General features: G+C 38.4%; 1 protein-coding gene across 1 annotated transcript in view; it reads left to right on the top strand.

Moving 5' to 3' along the window:
- Positions 1–14,309, top strand: part of LOC131153477 (uncharacterized) — a 154,538-nt gene that overhangs the window by 82,319 nt on the left and 57,910 nt on the right. Inside the window, exons 9-10 of the mRNA XM_058105817.1 lie at positions 3,894–4,121; positions 4,207–4,283. Coding sequence (XP_057961800.1) covers positions 3,894–4,121; positions 4,207–4,283 — 305 coding nt within the window. The remainder of the gene's footprint in view (positions 1–3,893; positions 4,122–4,206; positions 4,284–14,309) is intronic.

Here is a 14,309-nt window from a genome sequence, read left to right as displayed (position 1 = left end):
TTTTTACGATACACCCCTAGTGACAATCAACCACTAACTTATGGTTCCAAATATCATTAATATGTAGTGCACACATCTTGTCAATTGTAGCAATCCATCTAGAATTGGGTAGGGCTTCAAAAATAGATTTAAGAAGAGCAGGAAAAGATAGAGTACTACCAAAACAATAATATGAGGGTGACAAGAAACAAAATTAGGGATTGCATGTTGGGTATAAGTGCGTTTAGCTTCCTTAACAACAATAGGAGAATCAACGTCTTGGGAAATATGATTATTTGATGAGGGAATTAGAGTTGTAGAAGTAGAAGTTAGAGGAGGCTCCTCCCTTGAGTCACCATGTACACATGCAATTTGGGTTGATACAAGCGGCAACGAGACTCATATTGGATGAAGATGTTGGTGGACTGAGTGGAGATAGTAAGTTGGGACTTGGACAACTAGGCAAAGGAAGGTGTAGACTCAACAAAGGTGATATGTGCATAGAAAGAGTTGATGTAAAGTATGACTGTAACATCAACATCCCATTTGAGTATAGGAATAGCTCAGAAAAACACATATGATAGCATGATGATCCTACTTATCCTATCTTGGACTTTATTGATGGACAAAGGACACACAAATGAATATATTAGTAGGAAGTGACAACAGAGGGGCTTTGGGGGAAAATAGAATTGCATTTTATTGATGAAAGAGCAGGCAACCAACGCCACGTCATTGTAAATTTTTTTGAGGATGTTCATTTGACACACTAGGGCAGACGTGACTTTAAGAATACATTCTGCCACTCCATTTCTTTGTGCATAGATGTGACTTTAAGAATACATTCTGCCACGCCATTTCTTTGTGCATAGTGGGCACTAGTTGACTAATGGATCATACAAAAGTTAATCATATTGGCTGTGAATTGGGTACTGAAGTACTCCTTAGCAGTATCACTACGTAGTATCTTGACTAGCATATCAAATTGAGTCCTTATTTGAAATGGAAGGCACAAAAGATATTAAAAAACGCTGAACAATCTTTGATTATATACAACCAAGTCATCCTAGAGTAGTCATCAACAAATGTAACAAAGTATCTAAACTTCAAGTTTGATGTGACCCCACTTGGGCCCCAAACATGGAGTGGACTGACATGAAATGACTAACTTCCTATTTATTGACTTGGGAAACGAAGGGAACACGATGTTGTTGACCCAATTGAAAAGATTCACTATCAAGATTAGACTAGAGTTCAAAGTGGGAACTAGCTGTTTTAACTTGTTGATGACCGATGACCAAGGCGACATTGAATTTGATGTTTTTTGCTGCGGCACCACTAGCAATAGGAGGAGTGAGAGAGACTCAAAGTAGTAAAGTCCAGCAGACTTATGTCCTATGTCAATTGTATTCCTTGTCTTGATACCCCAAATAACAGCAGAATCATGAAAGACGGATACATAACAATTCAGTGACTTTGTATCTTACTAACAGATATGAGATTGAGGGGAGATTCAGCAATGTACAAAACAAAAGAAAGAGGGTTGGAGGGATTAGGATACTGTTCCTATCTCCTTAACTGCAGTTGTGACCCATCGTCAAGAGTAAAGTAGATTTTTAGAATACTGGAGGATAGAAAAGAAGTTAGTTACACTTGTCATAAGGGGCAAAGTTGATAACCGAGGGACTACGGAGAGATACGACATATGTGATTACCTCTTTGAGCAAAAGATTCAATGTGATGAGATGCTTCTTGTTGGATGCTTGATACTACCACAGTTGTGAATACTCCTCCTTTAAGACAATTATACTATGTTGTCCGGCCCAACAAGTGACTGATGAAGGAAACATATATTTGGGATTTGGGGACTCCATTCCAACACACGTACACAACCTCGATACAGCAGCAAGTGAGAAATACACTGCAAACAACATGCTGATGGAATTCTTGGACTCCATGCCAACGTACCTTCACAACCAGAGCAAACCACAAGCACACTATGAACAAGACAAAAGAAAATCACAAATACAGGCAAAGATTGCTGTTTAAGGGCTCAATGGAAATAAACACTGACAACAGCTTCAGGTAGTACCAAACAATCATTCCCCTGGTGTTGCACATTAGCAACTAAAAAAGGTGAGATAATTGGGCAAAAAACACATCACCAGAAAGTTCAATAATATGTTTATAGAGGGATTTGAATTCTGTAGGAGGAATTTGGGACAGAAGCATGCCTGGAATAACTTTCACTTGCTGGCATGTGGTGTTGGCCCTGCCTGTCTTTGACCGGCATGTGGGAGGATCTCTGGTGATGGGATTTCAGTGGAAGGCAGATTGGCAATGTCTGCAGGTGGCTGTGATGTTGATTTTGCAAAATCTGAAGAGCTTTTTGTGTTCGTGAACTGGTAGTATAGTCCAGGAAATTTTCAGTGACTGGTGTGTTCCAACAGCTGCTGGCTTTCCAGGCATATGATGGTGTTGGCTATTCTCCTGCAATCGTAGACATGCAGTGTATTTAGGGTTTTAGGCTTCAGTTTTGATGGGGCTTTGACAATTCGGTTTAGTTCTCAGAATCATGCTCTGATGCCATGTTGAACAATTGGGTAAAATGGAAGACCTAATCACAATGATAGGTTTCTCCATCTATTTATAGTATATGAAGTACATACCGAGGAGCATAATGCCCTTACTAACTCGCACTTACCAACATATCACTAGCACATGCTAATAATGCTAAATGGTCAAAAAAACGTTAACATGACCATCATCTGAAAGGGAAATGGTTGGCGAGGGCAGTTTGTCTCTTCCCTTTCTGGTGTGGATTTTGTGGGCAGAGGGGCTTCAAGCCCTAGCCGTTTTTTTTTTTTTTTTTTTTTTGGGTCTTGTGTTTCTGTTGAGAAAATATGGTCTTAGTCTGCATACACATTTTTTTGCAATGCGTTAAAGACTTAAAGGCAGGCTTGTAGTATTTGCGCCTTTTAAAAAGTGCCTTGTTATTGTTTTGGCCTGAAAACACCTTCAGGCACACCTTAATGCATGCATTGAGAATGCCTTTTAAAACACTGATGAATAACATATAACTTGATTGACTATAAAAAGACAGATTTACTCTCTTGCTTTCTCTTATAATCTCCTGTATTCTTTATTTTATCTACTTATTGAACCGGTCAAAGAAGTTGAAAGGAGCACAATGGGTTATGGCATATAAAATGTGGTCAAATGTCTTTTCACAATTAGATGACTGTGATTTGTGGATCTATACTTGCATGTGTGCATTCTTAGAATTTAACTGTGTTGTTGGATGAGAGGTTCTATTTGATATGTGGCAAGAGTTCAGGGCCATTTTGGTTGATTTTAAAACCCACGGGAGTATGGGCCAAATTGATACAAGGACAAAGTTTGAGGGGGATGGCCAGATGATAATCCCATATTCTTGCCTAAGTATGTGTTTGAGAAGTTGTAGCATTACCTTTAAATATGTTGCAATCTATAAATTTATCATTTACTTGTGAGATTTTTGTTTTGTTATTATTTATTTATTTATTTTTTTCTATAAGAGATCAGCTTGTGCTATGAAGGACTGACAGAATCTTCATGGGAAGAGGATTCCCTATGCCCTTGAATATTCAGAGAGTAGCATGTAGTGGAGAAAAACTGGAACATTTATGTGTAAGTAGAGAGATAATGCTAAGAACATGTAGGTTATAGGGGTCCCTGCTTTAATGAGGGAAATTAGTTATTGCAATATGTGAAATAACTGGACTTTCCTAGTTCTGAGCTAATGTGCCATTCGTGGTGCAGCTTGATACATTCTGTATCCTTTTAAAACATTATTTATTATAATTTCTCATCCAATGTTTTATTGATTGTATACCATACATTTCTGAATCTTTTAGCTGGTTATAATTTCTCAGGTTGGTGCTGGGGGAACTGGTTTCATTTGGTCATTTTGTGAAGGAGGGAATGATGAGGAATGGAGGCATTCAGTTGCGCCCATTCCTGCAGATAAAATTGCTGAAGTTATTGAAGCTACCGGGGATGACCAGGAGACATTCACTCAAGATGGCAACGTTCTCCTGCCTTCAGAAGAACATTATTCTGAAGATGATGATAATGATGATTCTGTCTACTTTGAGAAAGAGGTGATTAACATGTCCCTTGAAATGCTAATTATGAATATGCACACTTATGCGGTGAACTTTGAACTGGTACCTCTATCATATTCAGGTTGAAGCAACTTTCCTGAGGGCTGTTCACGAAAATGTAATGGAAGATAATGTGATTTTAGAAGTGAACTCACTGAGGTATGTTATATTTATTTTCTGAGGTGTGCTGGATCACTATGCATCCATGATTTTGTGCTAGGGCACTAATGCTCGTGGGAAATAATTTTGGCTTTATTACTGCATTTCAATATAGCATTTTCTTTTGTTCGCTGGAAGTGTGGACCAAAATTGGAGTTTTTGCAAAGCAATGAATCAAGTATGCTTTGCAATTCATTGGCTTACATATTTCTGAGAAGAAAAGGAAAAAAAGGGTCCATCTAATATATCTTTTCTGTTTTCTTCTGGTTCACTTATCTCTCTTTGTTGAAGTACTGGGCAAGCTAACAACCAACATGGCATCTCAGTGGAAATCTTGTTCTCTCTTGCTGCTTTTCATGTGCACGCGATGATGTATTGTTGGTTAATTGAGCTCTTTCTTGCACATTTGTTCTATTTGTTGTTGCCACTTTGGAGTACAATTAGAGTATTATTATAAGAAACTTGAATAGAGTGAACTAGTGTTTTAGCCAGGAAGAGAAGGCAACAATATGATCGAATCTGGCGTGGAGACAAAATACAGGAGTGAAGAAAATGGCAGTTGCCATTGTTGCAACCGTCTAGGACACCTTCGTGTAAAATATGTAATTTTTTTGTAAATAAAAATTGTAAGACGGTGAATAAATCAGGAAAACAGTTATTAAGGGAGTGGTTATATATGCTTTTTGTTAGAAGAAAATATTCTATTTTTGTCATTTTTTGATTTGATTTTTGTCTTTCATGTTATTGTTATTAATAATATGTGAGATGGCTGACCTGGAGCTATACATATGCTCCAGGAAACTGCTGCCTGACTTTTTACTACAACGTGGTATTAGAGAATTGAACTTCTCTAAATCTGATTTAACTGAGTTGATTTTGGGCACTTTTTTTTTTTGTTTTCTTTCTTATCTTTCCCTTGTCAGTTCTCAAACCTTATTTTTTGTTTAGTTTGTCATTTAGGGTCACTCTTCCTCTCATTTAGGCTGTGCAGCATCCTTCGTAGGATGCTGTGTGTGTGTGTGTGTGTGCTCATGGTGGTTTGCTGATGTGAAGTCAGATAATACTCTGTACTGGTGTACTGTTGTTGCTTTCTGCTGTTTCAACTGGCTGGTTGCCTGTTCACTGCCTTAATCCAAGTTATTTTACTTCTACCCCAACCTCATCTAGTACCATTAACACTTACTAGTTTGCTCCTCCTCACTTGTGCACTACTCACTACGTTAATCTAAGTTGTTTTACGTCTATCCCTACTTCTTTTAGGACCATTAACGATAACTAGTTCACTCTTCCCCACTGCTGCACTACTTGACCTGCGTTACAAATATTCCCAAACCATCTAAGGCGCCCCTCCCTTTTCTTATCTTCTATTGGTGCTATGCCTAATTTATTGCGATTATGATCATTCCTTAATTTATCATTTAATGTTACACTGATAAACCACCTTAGCTTTCACATTTCAGCAACTTTCACTTTTCAATGCTGCATATTTTCATGAATGATTTCTTGCAATCTTGTGTCAGTTGCTGAGATGCTTCGATTGTTGTTCGTCACTCTATTTCCTGTTCTTGCCTGCACTCACTTCTTGTTTCTGTCTGCCATAATGCCTGTACCTGCTTCTTTTTTTTTTATTTATTTTGAGATCTCTTTTTTGTTTGTGGTCGAGAATAATGTCTCGTAACAGGTGTGTTAGGTTTTACAAAGAGGCTGTAATCTGGTTTGCAGATGCATTGTCTCTGTTCAGTCAGGTGGAAAGGGGATATCAAAGTGTTCGAATGGGTATTGTTAATGCATGATATACATTGTTGGCCCGCAATTTAACGACTTAAGCTTTTAGCTATAGTAGTATTCTAACATGGTATCAAAGTTGGTTGCAAGGAGGTCTTGCGTTCTAGTCTTGTTGCCTGCATTTATTGTTTATTTGTTAATAATTATCTTATTCCCTACATTGGGTGTTGCGTATCATTTGTTTATATCTCCACATGCTGTCAGGCTGCACGTGTGGGGGAATGTTAAGGCCTGGTATACATTGTTGGCCTGCAACTAACAGCTTAACCTTTTAGGTGAAGAAGTATTCTAACAGGTATTATGCAGTATTGGATGTTGATTCAGTGGATGGAGGTGGGAAAGTACTTGGAGTTAGGCTAGGGTGGAAAGGCAAGACAATTTCAGTGTTTATCCTTGGTTGCACAAAAGATGATGGGTGGCAAAGCTTCACGAATGATTTCTGCGAGTTAGCTAAGGAATTTTGAAAGGATTTTGGAGGTGTAGGTATAGATAGCTCTTCAGGTCACAGATCATGGAGACAGTGTTGGAAGGCAAGAAAGGTGAAGATGAAGGATGTGGTAGCGAAGTTCAATCCGCAAATCAGTGTGTGATGGATGGGAGAGAGGAGCTATTTTGTCGGTGTGGAGGTAACTAGGGTTCTAGATGGAGTTGCATTCTCACAGAGGCATCTAAGCTTGCTTCAGGGAGGAGGTTGTGAAGTGAATTGTGCTGGGATGTTTGATCCTTGTTAGATTTGGGCCAAGTTATTGAAAAAGGAGAAATTCCCATTTTGTCTAAGTTGGCCTCTTATTTGAATGGGCCCTCTGCTTTGGGAAGAATGTTTTGGGCTTTTCTTGGGATACAAAGGGTGATTCTCCTCATTGGGCTTTTCACAGAAGGTTCATGGTTGTAATCAGGGACATCCTTTGGGAAATGTTGACTTGAGCCCTTCCCTGCTGGATTCTAATAAAGGAGCCCAAATTTCTGCTCCTAGATCTCCAAAGATTATAGGGAAGGTGGACTTTCAACCCTCTGTTAATGGACTCCAACCCTATTCTCCAGTTCTTGAAGATGTGAGTCGAATTGACTGAGCCTTGGAGCAAGTTCAGAATGCTAACAGCCTATTTTCTAAACAAGATCGTGGTGTTAAAAATGTTCCTAGTTTCTGAGAGGGACTAGAAGGTTTGGAAAAGAGAGAGAGAGAAGAAGCTGGTCCTGAGGGGGAGATATGGTGTTTCAATTCTGATAAATTTAAGGGTAATAATGTTTATGCTCCTCGGAAGGTGGCTTGTACAAGTGCTGAGATGAGGAAGGTATTTAAGATGAGAGAGAAAAAGTTAGTGCCAAAGTTAAGTACATCCTTCAAACCATTTCCACTGATTTTGGGCAAACCATATTTCATCAAGCACCTAGAAAAGGATCCATTTCCTCAAATTCTAAGCAAGTGAGATACATTCTCCAAACCATTTTGATACATAAAACATGTATCCAGCAACACAGCTTTAGATAGCCTCCTATCCTGCTGCAGATTGTTGGTGTTAACTCTAATATGGGCCACCAAACAAACAAAGGCCTTTATTTTAGGGTGAACTTTGGGCTCCTAGACACTTTGATAGAGGGAAAATATCAGATCGATGCTAGTAAGATGAGCAAAGAGTGACACTTTGATAGAGGGAAAATATCACATCAATCTTTGTAAGATGAGCAAAAAGTGATTTACAAGAATACTTTTTGAAGCCTCCAAAGACCAAAGTCACCAAACTCTACCTTCATTGCTGCTAGAGAACTAACAACCCTCTACTGAAATGAATAAAGCAGATAGCTCCTCCACCTCTCTATCACTCAAAACACCTTCTAAAATGGAAGTATCAAGAAAAAGCATCGCTCTCAATAGTAGTAAAAGAGGAAATCACATCATTATGATGGGAAGAAGGGCGACAAAACTGACCAAAGAAGAGGATTATGCTGCCCTAGTCCGCACGCCACCCGAACATCTTCCGAAAACCTAACACACTTATGTTTCCCCAAATTGAATCTTGTCAATGGATGAAAAAGAGGATAAACTCGAGAAACACACCTCTATGGACTTCCAAAATAGCTTCCAATATCAGAATTAGCTTGCCCCCCTCTTTTGAAACAATCATTTTGCAGGCCAAATTTATGTTTATCACCAAATGCCAAACATAACTGACCTCCAAGGAAAACCTCCACAATTTTTTAGTTGGCAGACATGTGTTTTTAAACACTGAATTATTCAGACCTAACCCACCTTCTTTGTTAGACCAACACACCCCCTCCCACCTAACGGAATAATCTCTCCCACCTCTGTTCTTGACTAAAGAAAATTCCTCATAATTCTATCTATCTATTGTGTTTGCAACCCCCGCCCCAAACAAAATCTGAAAAAGAAAATACTCAGCAATGGAATGGTTAAAAGGGTACTCGAATAAGAGTATTTCAACCACCTAAAGAAAAGAAAGCTCATTTCCATCTATCCATCCAATTGCTTCGCAATCTTAGATACCTTGGATCCCAAAAGGATAATGAATGAGGCTTCCTAACCGAAAGAACTGCTAGATAAATCAAAGGCCACTCTAAAAACAACACTCACTGAGCTGGGGAGGTCATCTCATAAATCTCTAAGGACTAACATTAATAGGGCCACCACTTTTCCTAAATTAATTCTAAATGTAGAGACTGTAAAATTTGTAATAACAATGAGGGTGTTAACAAAAAGTCAACACATTCATCTAACAAAATAATAGTATCATTTGCAAATTGCAAATGAGACACAAGCTACTCATCCACCTCAATACCTCTCACAACCACCCTAGCTACCACCCTATCTATCGTTCTACTTAACACATCCACAAGAAGGACAAAAAGAAAGGGGGTTAATGAATCCCCTTGCCTAACTCCCCTAGAAGAAGAGAACCAATCTTTAGGCTGCTCAATGATAATCATTGAAAAATAAGCAAGCACCCACTAATTCAACTTCCCCAAGCAACTCCAAAACCTGTCCTCCTAGGCACCCTATCCAAGAAAGCCTAACCCACGCTATCATAAGCATTTTCAAACTCTAATCTAACTATGATGGCATACTCTCTTGTAATGAACATCCTCCAATACCTCTTTAGCACCAAGATATCGTCCACAATTTGCCACCCTTTCTCAAAAGCACTATGTACAAGAGAAATAATATCTCCTATATGCTAAACTAACAGCAAAAACGTTAGTTTTGATTTTATATGTACTAGATACTAAACTGTGAGGCCAAAAATTTTCAAAACCTTGATATAGCTATTCTTCTTTGGCACAAGATAGATAAGGTAGAATTCATTCTTCCCAATTTACTATTAACCATGAAACACATAAAAAACCTTCATTAAATCCTTCTTACCACATTCCAAAAAACTGCTGAAAAGAAGCTCTATTGGACCTATAGGGCCCAGGATCCTTGCCTCTTTTAAGACTAATCACTGCCACCCTAACACTCACCTCATTAAAAGGCCTCTCCATGAAAGACATCTGAACATTTGAAATAAGACTCCACTCCAACTTCTTAATCGTAGGTCTTTCTAAATTGTCCTTTGAAAACAAACTTCTAAAAAAGAATCAATGACCTCTTTTGCTATCATTCTCTCATCTGTAGCTAGTAACCTCATTTGCCCATTTGCCACCTTATGAAAAAAATTCAAATTTGCAGTCCCTAGCCCTAGCCCATTTAGATTCCCCTGCTCCCTTTTAAAAACTCTAACTTCTCCAAACACCTCTAAATCCCACTTTTTAACTCATAAATCTGAAAAGTTTTCCAACTAGCAACATGACAACTAGTCAAAGACTCCGTATGCAAATCATGAAAACCATGATGGTCCATCCTCATATTCTCAAACCAAAAGGAAGTAAGGCCCCAACTAATCTTTCGAGGCTCCAACCAATCAAGAAGATGATAAGAAACAGGCCCAACTTGAATATCTAAGTGAGATCAAGAAATTTATCCTTGCAAACTTTTTAGTGAATGAAAATGATTTGACCTACTACATTGTATCCCCTACTGACAAAGTAAATAGAGCATTTTGCAACTGATTATCTCTCAAACCATAGTCTCTAATGAAGCCATCAAAAGGTTGCATACTAGTCGAAAACCTCCTCCCAAATCTCACAACATTAAAGTCATCCCCAATCACCCATCTAGGATAACACGACCCATTACACTCTCATTTCTTCTCAAAATTGAGATCTAAAAGTATGTCTAGAGGGCCATAAACCGAAGTAAACCTCCACTACCCCCTACCCTTCGCTTCTAACAATGTTTACTGGGGGAAAACCCCTAACTTGGTCCACTAACTTGGCCACTAACTTGGCCACCTAAGTGTCTTGTATGTGTCGGATACTACCAAACCGGGTAGTTTATTGAGTGCTTATGTTGCTTTTGTGGTTTGCGCTGTTTTGCATAGTATAGTAACTCCTAATCCTAGGATATTTTGACCTATATTTTGTGTCATAAGTGCCTCTTAAAGTTCTAGATCTTTGAAGTTTTTGTGCCAATGTGTGCTTCTTCATTTTGTGTTGTTCCCATGTTATTCATTTCAATATTGGTGTGTGCTGATTGTAGTGTATTCAGGATGGCTTCGATGGTTTTCACAAAGAGAGCCTTGTTTATACTGTTAATGTACTTATCACCACCATCAAATTGGTTGGCATCCATATCTCCCTGTTTTGCGTGTGTATATTAACCCAAAAGAGAAGTCCAAGTATCTATTGCAGTCTCTTTCTTATCTAGAATCCAAGGATTATGAAGATTGGATGAAAGAGAATGATGTATTTCTTGTCTACGAAGGGCATGTGGGAGGAACTCAACATTTGTTAATGAGATAGTTCCGACATTGAGATTGTTAAAAGGCAATGGGCAGAGTTCTTGGTTGTCAAGTTTCTATTTGCATTGAGCCTTAAGCTTCAATGCATCCACAATCAAATTCATGAGTAGAGCTCTTGAGCATATTGTAGTCTTTGACACTTCAATTGCACTTGGACACTCCCTTGGGGCATAAGTGTATCATCTACCATGTCCCAAGAGGTGTATAACAATCTTGCTTGCATGGCTCTACAACTCCATACTCGGTCTGTTACAACTAGTTGGGCTTCTTGCCTCTTCATCCTCACCTTGGGTTATTGATTTTGATGCCCCCTCCCCACTTGATTGGTATTCCTATTTATTTAAGTTCTTGATACTCGCTATCTTTTACACTCTAAGGTTAGTCTTACTAATGGTTCACTTACATCATTTTTTGGCTGTGCCAATAATCTTCCTTTACTTATTTTTTGTGTTATGCATTCCTAAATTTCCATTGATGTCTCGAACTTCTTATCAGTTAGTCAACTAAGTAATCTCAAAGCAGTTCTGTGACCTTGTTTTGTTCTCATTTTGTTGTAAAAGATTATGAGATGGATAAAGGACTGGTGGAGGGCTTGAGAATGATGGAATATACTAGTTCGATGATGGTGGTGGTAGATCAAGTTATTGTCATATGGTTTCTTCAATTTTTACTCTCGTTTTGGGTCATCCCTCCCTTTAAAAACTGCACATGTTCAAGCCTTTTCAATTTTGAGTGTCCTATTTGTCAATTAGGAAAGCATAATGGGACATCTTTTTCGTCTAGAGCGAGTTTCATGGTAATTGTTGTCTTTCTTTCTATGGACACGAAATAGCTTTTTAGTGTGCTTGCTATTCTATGAGTTTTTGAGAAGATGTCAGGGTTAAAACTTAATTTCTATAAGAGTTGTTTGGCTGGATTGGGCATAGACCCTAGCCTTTTTGCTAGGTTAGCAGGCTATGACATGGTATTTGAGAGGTCTGCTAGGAGCTTCGACGGTGGAGAGGTGCATTTTTCACTTTTAAGGGGTTGCGTTACTTTTGCTCATGCTTGTATTTATTTTTCATTATTTATCCTTTTGTGCAATGTGTTAATGAGGGCTTTCTGGTGGTTGAGCGATGGTGAGCGTGAGGGAGATCATAGTTGGGTGGAACATTGTGAGTAGGTTTAAAAGGGAAGGAGGCCTTGGTCTAGGTGATTTGGTGTCTATAAACATCTCCTTGCTGGGGAAGTGGTTATGGTGTTTTCTCTTAGAACCTAACTTTGGTTTGCAGAAGGCTATTCGCAATAATTTTTTTTTTTTTTTTTTCATGGAATGGGTTAGATGCTATTGTTGGAATTAATATGACTTTCTCTATTCTAGAGAAATCTGTGTCTTAAATATATATATAAACGTTGTTATAAAGTGGGTAATAAGGAGTGCCTTTGGTTATTGGTTTCCTTCCTTTTGTTGTCTATAGCAGCCTTTCTCATTTGCAAGAAGGCAGCTTTTCATGGGATTTTCATTTTGGAAGGGATCTCAATGAGGGAGAAACTAATGAGCTTGCTTCTTTCAGCATTATACTTTATTCATTTCATGCCTAGGTGGGAGTGATAAATGCATTTGAAATCTTGATTTTCCTTGGGATTTCTCGTGCAATTTTTTTTTCCCCTCTTATTTACCCATTTACCTAATGTCATTCTCTTTGGCCTTTATTCTCTAGTTTGGAAAGATAAAGTTGCTTCAAAGATCAAGGCCCTTTTCTTGAGCACCATTCTCGAGAAAATCAATTTTAATGATCTTTTTTTAGACTTGAAGACCCAGGTCCTATCTCCTAATATTTGCGTTCTCTGCTTCGAGCATGGAAACCTACTTTCACTTGTTTTTACATTTGTCCCTTCTCACGAGTCTTTGGAGAAAACTTGGTGTGCCCAATGTGAAGGACCCACAAAGAGGGCCGCACAATACTCATCGAGAATTGTCCCCTAACTGAATCAGCCAAAGTTCACACATTCAAGCTTGTAGGCACAAGAATCATATTTGTCTCTCAACAAAAGTGGTAGCACTAATTGTAATATTAAGGCGACCACAATTTATAAAGGCAATAGTTGGTCATGTAGAAAGCATCCATAGATCAACAAAGTGCACCATGTTCATATATACTAAAACACAACGATAATAGTGTCTACTTATTTTATTCAATTAACAAAAATAGTTTATTTATCAATACAAATCCCTAGAGTATTACATATAGAGTCATTATCTCACCCTTGTTATCCCATTAATTGTCACCCCTTAACATTCTTCCCCACTCATTTTACCAACGTCCTTGTCAATTTGCTATAAGAGGTCTTCAATCTTCTGGTTGAGCTGTTGCTGCCTTAGAAATCTTGAATCTTTTGTGCGGCATGGTAGAGGTCTTCGATGTTCTACTAGTTGTTCTCTTCTCCTCCCAACCCTATTCATCTAATCAAGTATTGTTCTTGTTGATGACCTTCTTCGTTGATGAATCTATTTGCAAAGGTCTCTTCAACATTTCTCGTTGTAGTCTTTTTTCTAGAAATGGTTGAGCTCCTTGACTTTTGTTGACCAAGATCTTCTTCATCTACATGGGATGGCTATAAGTTGCTGACATGGAAAACAAAATGGACTGGTCGTCTATGGCTTTTCATCCACTTTGGCTGTTCAACTCGGTAAGTTTTATGTCAACTTTTTTTATCACCTTGACTGGGTCTTCATATCTTTGAAGGAGTCTTTTGTCCTTGGTGCGAAGGAACTAAAATGTTTATGGTGGCACTTTCACTAGCATAAGGTCCCTATCTTCAATTTGTTGTGGATGTCTCCCTCTGTCTGGACATTTCTTCATATGCTTTGAAGTTTTTTCCAATTGAGCTCAAGTTACTTCATAGCCATTAAGGGTGTGTGGGAGGGCCGATTGTTGACCTACCACAATCTAAAAAGGACTTCTATTAGTTGTTGCATAGAATTGTACTGCGTCCAATAGTGAAACCCAACTTTTCTAGTTAGTGTTCACAAATTGTCGCATGTATTTTTTCAACAACCTAGTAAAACATTCTATCTAATTTGTTTGCAGGTGGTAGCTTGTGGAAAAGTTGAGGCTCAAGCCCATTAAGCGAAAGAGTTGACCTGAAAATTTGCTAATGAATCTAGCATCCCGATTGTTGATACGACTCTTTGGGACTCCCTATATTTCAAGACATGCTTAAAGAATAAGTAAGCTATCTATTTTGCAGAACATGGTTTTGAAATGGGCATGAAGGTCACATACTTCGAGAATTAATCGATCACTACCAGAATTGTATCATGGTCTTCCACTAAGTAAGGAGGTAATGAAATCTAAGGAGGTACTATCCTATGGCCTTTTTTGTACTGGCAGAGGCTCTAACA

This window comes from Malania oleifera, chromosome 4 (genome assembly GCF_029873635.1).
Source record: "Malania oleifera isolate guangnan ecotype guangnan chromosome 4, ASM2987363v1, whole genome shotgun sequence".
Classification (NCBI taxonomy): Eukaryota; Viridiplantae; Streptophyta; class Magnoliopsida; order Santalales; family Ximeniaceae; genus Malania; species Malania oleifera.
The sequence above is the reverse complement of the archived record's forward strand: the minus strand, read 5'-3'. Positions and strand labels throughout refer to the sequence as shown.